This window comes from Monomorium pharaonis, chromosome 9 (genome assembly GCF_013373865.1).
Source record: "Monomorium pharaonis isolate MP-MQ-018 chromosome 9, ASM1337386v2, whole genome shotgun sequence".
NCBI lineage: Eukaryota > Metazoa > Arthropoda > Insecta > Hymenoptera > Formicidae > Monomorium > Monomorium pharaonis.
This window is the reverse complement of record NC_050475.1, coordinates 12460777-12472806: the sequence shown is the minus strand read 5'-3', so window position 1 is coordinate 12472806 and position 12030 is coordinate 12460777. Positions and strand designations below refer to the sequence as shown.

Sequence of the window (12030 nt, the reverse complement as noted above, 5' to 3'; positions counted from 1 at the left end):
ATATTATCCTCCATAAGTAAATAATTTCTTCTAATAATTATTGATGTTGTTTAATTCATGGTTCTATATATATATTAGATGATTTTAATCATAAGGATATAATATCTACAAGAAAGAGACATTGTTGAATTTACATTGTTTTTAATCTACTAGACACCACGCGCGCTTCGCGCGCGCTACTTTACTTTCTACTTTTTACTTTTTAAAAATAAATCACACTGATAATTGTACAGATATAATATCTATACAAATTTAACAGCTGTCAAAATTCTGTCGCAATGATAGCTACTCTTGCAACATGAAATAAGCGCAGCGAAAGAACCAATCGGCATCGCGAAAAAGCGACAACAATAAACTTCGAGAAATGCAAGCGATCGACTTTACATGCCTTTTTTTTAGATATAGGATTGAAAACAATTGAAATAGAAAGTTTATAAAAAGAATTAATAATATGTTTGTCTGGTTACTAGTTTTTTCCATGTTTCCATTATTACATATTTTCAACTGAACCAATTAATATGATAATTAGGCAAGTATTCAAAATTTACGAATGGAAAATGGCTTAATAAAGTCTATGTTTTAGATTCCATCCAACAAAAATAATTCGACAATATAGTTAATAAGAATTATCACATCTTATTTCCATTAAATTCTCTAAATGTTTTGCTCTAACCTCACCGTCTCTATTAAAGTTTAAAATATGTTTTAGAATTTAAGACTGATGAAATTGATTATATACATAATTTTAGAAAGTATTTAAACAAGAAATAAGCGAAGAAAGTTCCAAATGTCGGGGACAGTCGCATCGTACTTGCGCTGGCATTTATATTAACAATTAAGCACAGTCAGTACTTGAATGGGTTACCAATGGCATAGAAATACAAAAACTGGTCCGTAAACTATATAAATGAACCTTCTCGGTCATAAAACAAGTAAATAAATAAATAAATAAATGAACTGGGCGTATCTCAATAAACGTTAGTTTATAAAATCAGCACCCTGCAAAGCTATTTTTGACATACAAATTTGCTTGGCAAAAATTTTTCCCAGGGTTTTCCGTCTTCTGAGCTGTATTTTTGTATTGTATATGGATCTAAGAATCATCAGGTTTTATCCGTTTGCTGTGGAGCCGATTATCAACGATTTCTAACCTTGTTCTTTTCTATTTTGTATTATCTTTAGTTAACTTTGTTATCTTGTTTTGTTATATTTAGTTTCCAAGAAATAAGGGAGTTCCAATTTAGAAAACTTCCAAATTCGGTGTCTTTCTTCTATATATATTATATAAATATGCAGGTTGTTTTTTAGTGGCTATTCTAACTTTTTACCATGAGAGATGGAATTATCAACCGTTTAATACACACATGTACGACCTGTGAACATACATATGTTGTACATGTGTGTATTAAGGTTGCAGTCAGTAATCCATCTTCCATGGTAAAAAGTTGGGATAGTCATTAAGAAACACCTTGTATGTACACACACACACATACACACACACACACACACACACACACACACACACACACATCCACCCGCACCCGCCCCCCCACGCCCCCCCCACACACACTGAGTGGTAAACTTAATTCCTGCCGCTTGTTACTAAAAAGCGCTCCAACACTGATAAGTTTTAACGGTGATGTTTTTTGTAGTTTATACATTGCTGAAATTGATTCTGTTCTCACAAATTATATTTCTCGAAGCCAGAGATTTTCCAATTGATTGAAAACCGCGATAAGCTGTTTTTCCAACATGTGTTTCTTCAATACTTCAACCTCAAGAAAATCGCAGCTGAAAGACATCGCTTATTATTATTCGAAGTGTACAGTAAAAAAACTCTATCAAAAAGAACACGTAGAGTTTGGTTTGAACAGTTTCAAAACGGTGATTTTGACGTAAGAGACAAAGAACGTTCCGGACAATCAAAAAAATTTGAAGTTGTAAGTTCAAGCTGCAAGAATTGCTCTATAAGAATTCAGCTCAAATGCTTTTAGAGTTATCGAAAGCGTTAAATGTTATTGCAATTACAGCAATTATGCCGACTAAGTAATCCAAGTTGATCCAAAAAAGATTATCCATAGAGAACAATCGACGCAAAGTCATTCTTTTGCATGACCGCATGTTGCAAAAAGCGTGAAGCAGACACTTCTAGAGCTCAAATGGGAAATTCTCCCGCATCCAGCGTACTCTCTAGACTTGGCATCGTCGGATTACCATCTCTTCTGGTTGGTAATGCAACACGCACTTACGGACACACACTTCTCCAGTTACGAAGAAGTCTAAATAAATAGATCACCTCGAAAGACAACGCGTTCTACCGTCGTGGGACAGCCTTATTGCTAGAGAGATTACTTTGATTAAGATATTCATTCATCTTCTCTTAGAAACAAATCAATTTTGGAAACAAAAAAGCGGCAGAAATTAAGTTTACCACCTAATATATACATATGTATTTCATGAAACCATTAGATTGCGTTAATTATAAAAAAAAGTGTGTGTGTGTGTGTGTGTGTGTGTGTGTGTGTGTGTGTGTGTGTGTGTGTGTGTGTGTGTGTGTAATACATATATATTATGCTAGCGCCACACTATGCGTGTATTCGCGACTTGTAATTAATAATACGCGATTTATCTGACCACTCGACCAGCGAATCAGTGCGAATGACGAATCGCGTATGATGAATCAACGAATTTTCTCACCACACTATTTATGAACGTTAGATAAATCGCGAATTACGAATTACGAATTGTACGAATCGCGAATACGCGCATAGTGTAGCGCTAGCATTAGGTGTACAACTTTGCTTCCGCTGTCTTCTGATAGATGGCTGTAGCGGTAAGTGTTGGTCGAAATAAATAAATCGTAGACATCATACAACAAGCTTAAGCATTTGTAAACATAACGCTATATTATCGAAATATTAGTCGATTTGTGTCTGCATCATAAAGTTATTCTCGATTGAAAATGTCAACTTACGAGACAAATTCTCGTCATTTGTGGGAGGTTTTAATTTTTTGCTTCAATATGAAGAAATCTGCAGCTGAGGCTCATTGAATGTTCTCAAATACGTATGGTGAGGCCGCTATTAGTGAAAGAACGTGCCGAGAGTGGTTTTAACATTTCAAGAACGGTGATTTTAACGTCGAAGACCGGCATGGCGGTGGAAGAGAGAAGGTTTTCGAAGATGCAGAATTGGAGGCATTACTTGATCAAGACTCGTGTCAAATGCAAGAAGAATTGGCAGGATCATTGGGAGTGACTCAACAAGCCATTTTAAAACGCTTGAAAGTCATGGGAATGATTAAGAAGCAAGGAAATTGGGTGTCGTACGAGTTGAAGCCGAGAGATGTTAAACGGTGTTTTCCTTACGGAAAAAACATTACAAATAACATTTAAAAAAATACTCAAGTTGAGTATAATTTGGGACAAGGGATAAACACTCAATTCAGTGTAAACGCTCATCTTGGGTGTTTGCTCTTTAATTTACTTTTAATTAGAGTGTTACTCTCAACTTGGATGTTTGCCATCTAATCAAGTGTTAATTTCAGTGTTAATCTTAAATTTAAGAATAACACTAAAATTAACACTCAATGATGGCAAACATCCAAGTTGAAAGTAATACTCAAATTATAATAATACTCAAAGCCAGCTAAACACTCTAATTGAATGTTTATTTTAGATATTCGTCTTATGCCCATTTTTACCAACGCAGATTAACTTTAATCTTGGTTAAACTTGCTTTTTTTGTTTTTATTTTTATTCAATATTTTCTAATCCAATGTTTAACAGTGCACACTCAATATTAAGTGTATACCTTCAACCGATAGATATTGAGTGTTCATCCCAACGTTTCAGTGTTCACATTTTATGTTGGAAGTATACACTTATTTATTGAGTGTCATACCCAAGTGTTGAAAGTATATTTTTAAATATTCAGTATTTAAACCCAAACTTTAGTATGAACACTCAATCATTGGGTGTACACACTCGATGTTTGAGTATAAACACTCAATCTTTAGTGTAAATACTCAAGATTTGAGCGTATACATCTGAATTTGGGAATAAACTCTCAAAATCGAGTATTAACACTCAATTTTGAGTATAAACTCTTAAAATTAGAGTGTTTTTTCCGTAAGGGTTGTTTGCTTGTGAACAGCTACTTGCAAAGCAAAGATGAAAGAGATTGCTACATCGTATCGTACTGGGGACGAAAAATGGGTTTATTGCGATAACCCCAAGCGCAAAAAATCATGAGGACTTCCCAGCCATGTTTCCAAATATTCACAGCTCCAAGGTCATGTTCTGTATTTGGTGGGATCAGCTCGGCGTAGTGTATTATGAGATACCAAAATCGACTAAAACAATCACAGGCGATCGGTATTGAAAGCAATTGATGCGTTTGAGCCGAGCACTGAAAGAAACTGCCGCAATACAACGATAGATACGATAAAGTGATTTTGCAGCATGACAATGCTCGACCTCAAGTCACAAAGCCCGTCAAAACATACTTGGAAACGTTGAAATGGGGGGAAGAATCCTACCCCACTCGTCGTATTCTCCGGACATTATTCCCTCTGACTATCACTTGTTTTGATCAATGACACACGGCCTGGCTGACCAGCACTTCCGTTCTTATGAAGACGTGAAAAATTGGATTGATTCGTGGATTGTCTCAAAACATGACCAGTTTTTTCGACGCGGGATTTGCATGCTGCCAGAAAGATGTGAGAAAGTAGTGGCCAGCGATGAACAACACTTTGAATCGTAAATGTATAACCTGTTTTTTACAATAAAGCTTCGAATTTCGAAAAAAAAAACGGCGGAAGCAAAGTTATACATCTAATATATAATACACACACACACACGCACGCACGCACGCACGCACGCACGCACACATATATATGTCTATATATGTATATATATATATATATACTTTTAGAAAATATTACTTTTAAAAACTGAAGTAATATGTATCTTTGTATTTCTGTTCAAGAGATTTGTATTTCAATCTAAATGGTATATTTTAATGAATATAAAATTTTGTTTCAAAGAATTAAAAAGATAACAATACAAAATGAAAAAATTTAATTAAAATAACATTTTTTTAATATAAGAAAAAGTAATTAGAGGCAATATTAAAGTAATAACGTTAAAATTTATTAATTTATTATTATAAAATTGTATTTTCATTATTTTTCTTATTTAGTTTAGAATTATTATATATTTGTTTGTAATATGTTATAAACACACATTGCGAATTTATTTATATAATTATTTTAAAAACTTTTGTTGTATATAACAATTCTACAGATTATTTGTTTAAATTAGGAACACCTTAATTATCATCACAATTTTTTACAAAATAAAAATATATTGTAGTATTGCTGCAATATTTCATAAAACAAACTGTTGCTACAACATTACAACAACATTACAGCAATATTTTGCAATGTTTTTGTAATGTTGCAATTAAATTTTTTTTTTTAATATCTTTCCAATCTTTTTCTGAATAAATTTAAACTTATTTATATTTATTTAATTCTTTTTTATTTACCTCGGATTTTTGATCAACATATACATCAGTGTTGCGTCTTTGGAAAACTAGATCTGGCCATTGAGCTAACTTGCAAGCGGAAAGATCAGACACTGTTCGTCTTCTGTCGTTAAAAATTAATAACTTATTGAAAACTATGTTTTTTATAATTTACAGAATAGACAACATAACTGTCTTGAATATATCATTTGTTTTTGGTAAAAATATTAGAAGGAAATACTATTTTCATACTTGTTCCTCTTTAGGTGCCTTTAAAAAATTATGACCCTAAAATCTCAAAAAGCATGATTTTTGAAAAAAATGTATTTTATAATTTGCTCCTTTCAAGCAAATACTTTTTTTGTATCAACAAAAATAAGTGAAATATTCAAGATAAACAAGTTATGTTCAATTGGTATAAGCAATAAATTACATACGCAAGTTATAAAATGTAATATTTTACCAATTTTTTACTTTACCGTCTAACTGATACAAGATGATATCCATTTTTATTATATATTGATATAATGCAGATAAAGCTTAATATAATACAAATGATGATGCCGACAAGTAATAACCACTGCAACATAGTTATAATATATAGTCTTTATAACTTTTATATTTTACATACCGATTGTAAAGGATGTATTACACATTATTATTTTCAAATAATAAATAATTTAAAAAATTGCAAATTGTTCCATATATTACGTTTTAGGTGATACAAAAGTAGCACAAAAATTTTCGCGATTTTGTAGATCAAAAATTATTTTAACAAGAAATGTGCTCTAATAGAAAAATATAATTAAAAAATAACAAAAATTAGAATTTTTGAAGTGAGATTATGTCGACGCAACTGGCAAATTTTATTAAAACTCCAAGTGATTACAACGTTTCCGTCTTCGCTTTGAGCTCTTCTCAAGTAACAAACAATCTACTCTACATTTGTGATTTGTGTCAGCGGATCATGATTTAAAGTGTTGTCACAGGAGAATACAAGGAACAAATTATTATCGCAATGAGTACAGAAAGAATTTTTTTACAATGAAATTGATAAAGCACATAATGTAAGAGAAACATTGTATGTCTTTACTGAAAGGCAGTAACTGTCAGACTTTCAGTAAAGACATATAATGTTTCTCTTACATTATGTGCTTTATCAATTTCATTGTAAAAAAATTCTTTCTGTACTCATTGCGATAATAATTTGTTCCTTGTATTCTCCTGTGACAACACTTTAAATAGTTTAAATCATGATCCGCTGACACGAATCACAAATGTAGAGTAGATTGTTTGTTACTTGAGAAGAGCTCAAAGCGAAGACGGAAACGTTGTAATCACTTGGAGTTTTAATAAAATTTTCCAGTTGCGTCGACATAATCTCACTTCAAATTTTTGCAAATTATTACTGGCGATCTTTCAAGGATTTTGCTTTTGTTAAAAATTAGAATTTTTTAATATAATTATTTTAAATATTTAAGATGATTTATGTAAAGTTTTATTTTGAGGCAAAGATTAGTTGTGTAAATAAACAAACTTTATTTATTTGTACAAAAATAACTAAACTCAGAATTGCAATAAAATTTTGTGTAAATAATCTTGAACACTTACAGTGCCTATAAAAAAAATCGGAACTCTTGTCATTGTTCTAAAATAGTTTATAATAACAAATAAAGTAAATAACCATTAAAAATGTTTTATGTATATATATTTGTATATTTATAACACATAATATATGTATAATTTATTTAAAATATAAGTATTAACATTTCTAATTTTAATTTACTTTGTACTTGTGGGAATTGTACATTCTTAATACGTATTTTTTATGGTATGTACCATGGTGCTCCCATCCAATATTTTAGTTTTGTTTGTATCATTAACAATGAAGCCACCTTGATTTCCTAAGCAACCTTGATGATCCATTGCTGCTACTAATACCTTGTATCCACTTTTCATTTTTGTATACCGATCGTTAATTCTCATATCCCAATTAAAAGTATTTATTGTAGAGGTCACGTTACTTATCTTTGTGATATTATATACAGAATGCCCTGCTTGCGATATCATCAATGGTATGCCAATACTGGAATATTATATATTGAATATTATTATCATAATTAAGTATCCATACAGGATACAAATTTTTAATCAACACTTTAAAAACATTAAATTATAACATTGCAATTGTTGAATCTACGTTTTAAAACGTAGATTTATTGTTGAAAACATATTCATCAGAAATGTTTGTTGAATGTCTTGTAGATAACATTACAATTCAGCATAGTATAACATCGAACCAACATTTAATGTATACTGAGAGAAAAAAAGCGGCAACTATAAAAATATGCATAAATACCTCAATTATTTTTTGTAGTTTATATAAATTAAATTATAGAAATAGAATTAAACTATAGAAATAGTTAGGTTTATTAAATAATATGATTAACATTATTATATTTTTATAGTTAATATTATGAAAACATTTTATTTATTTAAAGTATAATTTTATGGTTATACGAACAAGCAAAATTTATTTCTTAAAACTATATTTCCATTGTTAAAACTATTATAAAACTTGTATTAAAGAAACAAAAATTTAATGTTATAAATTATAACATACTTTTTATTTGTGAGAAATTTATTTTTATAATTTATATTTTATTGCTTATACTTATATCTACGGTAATCCTGTAAGGGTGAGACTGCTATACATGTTTCAGCCAAGCCACAGTCGTAGATCACTATGTCAATAAATATCTAACGCCGCCTTTATCTCGTGTGAGGGTTCCTAGGAATGAATAAATTTCTCAGTCAAGCAGTGTACCTATCTTTTAGAACATGCTTAATTTCTCCATCCGGAAAAACGGTTATCCATTCAAATGTTAGTCACCCGCGACGTTACTTGACTTCGAATATCGTACGCAAACTAACGCTTCATGATCCATGAATACTTCATGTTTATGTATACTTGTGTATACTTATTTGTTATAGATCTTTTCAATAGATGTTGTCAGAAGGATCAAACGTGTATTAACTTATATTTTATAAATAAATATAAAGTTTTACAATTTTTTACTGATTTTTATATATGCAAAATAGCATTTTATATATGCATAGCATGTGGAATAACTTATAAAAGGATTTGTTCTTGCTGTGTTCGCGAAAAAATAAAAAATAGATGTTATTTTTTTATTATTTTATAATTTTTGAGTATTGTTAATATGCCATATTAATATTATACATAATGTTAATATGCTACATTAATATAGCATTATATACATAGTGTTAATCATATTATTCAATAAACCTAACTTAACAGTATTTTATATTTCATTAGTAAGTAAAACTCCTTTATTTGATCAACGAATGGCCAGTTTTTATTCGTAAAAATTACATATACACAACGTTTTGATCTTAATTTTAGGTGCGAATATTCAAAGGATTTAGATTATAAAAAATTCAGGAAAACGCACAAGATCATGAGTTTGTGCCAGCAAAATCACTCTATAGGTACGAAAAACAATATTAATATGAAACCCTAAAGTATTTATACAAATCAAAAGATCGGAATACAAGTCTCATAACAAACTACAAGAACTTATGCATTTCCTTCGTATAAGCATTTGATGTAATGCATGCGGCAATTTTTTGAGCCATAATGTTCGTCAGACATAAATGACAAATGGATGTTAAATACGTGTCTGTACACTAACGCAGTCGAATTTAAACTAAAATGTTGAAGAAAAAACAACACAGAAATTACGACCATAATGGCTCGTTTACAAAAGAATAAGCTTACGTCGAGTTTATAATATTATTACAGATATCACTCAAATTGTCGATATCTTTCTGTAAATTGATTGTGTGGGGGTTCTTTTTTTTATAAAAATGTTTTATCAATTTCACGTTTTTTACGATTCTTTTCTGAATGGAGGATCTTAGGTGTTTTCCATTTAAATTTATGATTGTATTTGATGCAATGTTTCCTGATGACGACAGCGTGATTGCTGACGTGTTTTTTATTAATATCATTAAAATGTTCTTTTATACGTATACCCATATGATGTTTTGTTTATCCTGTATAATTTGCATCGCAATTCTTACATTCAATACAATATACCAGTTTTTTTCTGCATTCTTTATCTATCGTATCCTTCTTTATTTTTATTAGACGTCTAACTTTTTAGGTATGGTGAAAACAGTGTTTAATCCCAAATTATTCAATCTACGGCTTATCCCCTCACTAAAAGCTTTTGCATATGGTAACGCAATGCATTTTTTGTAGTCTTACTATTACTTACAGAGAACTTACTATCTCTGTCAGTATGTTCTGATTTATTATTAAGATTTCTTAATTTGATTAATCTTTTGTTTATAAATTTTTTTATATTATTGTGTGGGGAAAATTGTTATTCAATAAGATGTCTTTTATTATTTTTAAGTTACCATCATGAAATATGTTATTTGATAGCAATATTGCTCTGTTCACTAAGCTCCGGATGGTATTAATTTTATATTTAAAAGGGTGGCTAGAATAGACGTTCACATATCTGCCAGAGAAAGTGGGCTTACGATCTCAATTAATAATTAGCGTGATATTATTACCATTATGTCTAAGAATGCAATGCCACCTTTAGCTTCAAGTTCATATGTGAACCTTAAACGCGGATGATAACTATTAAAAATTGTAAGCACATGTTCAACCTGGTCTTTTGGTAAAATAGTAAAAATGTCGTCTACATATCTATAAAAAATAGGGATTTTTAACTGTAATCTACTTAAACATTCGACCTCCAAATCGTCCATCACCATGTCTGCCAGAATCGGAGAGAGGGGGATTCCATTGGACTATCGAAATCTGTTCATAATATTGTCCGTCAAAACAGAAGTTACTTGAACTTAAAATTAATTCAATGGCAAACAAAAACTGAGATAAATTCATTTTCGTAGCTACTGAAGTTTTATCCCGTCGTTTTCTTATGGCCTCTATTGCCAATTTCTTGGGAATATTGGTAAAGAGCGACATGACGTCAAGAAACACTAATATTTTATCCGTTGCGATATATCGATTTTTTATGGATTCTGCGAAAGTTCAATTATCGCATATGTGCGAAGCCAGTTTACTTACAGATTCTTTCAAAATATCATGTAAATAACGTGCTAAATTATAACAAGGGCTACCAATTTTACATCATCCGCTGTCTTCGATTGTATTTCATGTATGTTGTTTTCTATGTTCTTAATTGTACCAAGAGTGGAACTCTGTCTTGTCCTTATTGTTTATCGGTAAGCCGAATTTTTCTCCCAAACTTAAAAATTTTTTAATGTTATCTGGAATATCTTACCATTAATATTGACTAGCCATTTATATCTCTGCTCGTAAAGGATCTAAAATGCAAGTTGTTTATATTTACAATAGTCTTAAATTTGTTAATTAGCTTATTTTTAATAGTAAGGTTGTGATTCTTAAATTTGTTAATATTAATTTTGATGAAGCGCGTGATTATGTGGGAGCGGTTTACTTGGACATAGTATAATAGGACACAGTGCAAATGGACACAAAATAATGTACACGGTTTAAATGGACATGGTTTATTTGGACACAGTAACTTTTGGACACACAGGACATGAATTTTGGACACGTTACAAATGTACACCGTTTAGTTGTACACCGTGCATTTCTACACTGTGGATCTCTGCACTGTTCAGTTGTACATCGTGCATCTCTACATCGCATATTTCTATACCGTGAAACTCTATACCGCGCATTTTCACACCGTGCATCTCTACACCGCGCATTTATACACCGAGCATCACTACACCATTCAGTTGTGCACCGTGTATTTCCATATCGCGCACTTCTACACCGTGAATCTCTACACCGTTCAGTTGTACATCGTGCATCTCTACACCGAACTGAACGGTGTAGAGATGCGCGGTGCAGACATGCGCAGTGTAGAAATGCATGATATACAACTGAAAAATGCGCAATGTAGAGATGCACGGTGTAAAAATGCGTGGTGTAAAGATGCACAATGTAGAGATGCACGGTTTTTAACGTGTCCAAAATTCATGTCCTGTGTGTCCAAAAGTTACTGTGTCCAAAATTCCTGTGCCAAATAAACCGTGTGTCCATTTGCAACGTTGTCACGTTATTCCGTGTGTCCATTTGCAACGTGTCCATTTGCACTGTGTCCAAGTGAAGGCCACTTGATTATGTCACTAGGTAAATTTGTAGATATTGTTTCACTATACTTGGTTAGATTTTATTGCAACAATTTTAAATGGAAATTAATCTTTTATTTCTAAGTTTAAAAGGAGACGCTGATTTCTCCATTTGAATTTTTCTCTTGAATTAATTTTAAGTTCAACTAGCTTCTGTTTTGATGGACAATATTATGAACAGGTTTTCGGTAGTCCAATGGGATCCCCCTCTCTCCGATTCTGGCGGATATGATGATAGACGATTTGGAGGTCGAATGTTTAAGTAGGTTAC

The 12030-nt window shown here is 31.3% G+C and overlaps 2 protein-coding genes across 6 annotated transcripts in view; one reads left to right on the top strand and one right to left on the bottom strand.

Moving 5' to 3' along the window:
* The window catches only part of LOC105834956 (protein Dr1), a 61445-nt gene that overhangs the window by 19892 nt on the left and 29523 nt on the right, over positions 1–12030 (top strand). The gene's annotated exons all lie outside the window — the stretch shown is intronic.
* Positions 1–12030, bottom strand: part of LOC105832727 (fibroblast growth factor receptor 3) — a 36069-nt gene that overhangs the window by 16736 nt on the left and 7303 nt on the right. For all 3 annotated transcript variants that reach the window (XR_004964700.1, XM_036292285.1, XM_036292286.1), the window contains exons 4-6: positions 7371–7617; positions 6011–6111; positions 5553–5655 (exon numbers count right to left, since the gene is read on the bottom strand). Coding sequence is in view for 2 of the 3 variants with exons in the window: in XM_036292285.1 (XP_036148178.1) it covers positions 5553–5655; positions 6011–6111; positions 7371–7617 (451 nt within the window). In the remaining variant the exon portion in view is untranslated. The remainder of the gene's footprint in view (positions 1–5552; positions 5656–6010; positions 6112–7370; positions 7618–12030) is intronic.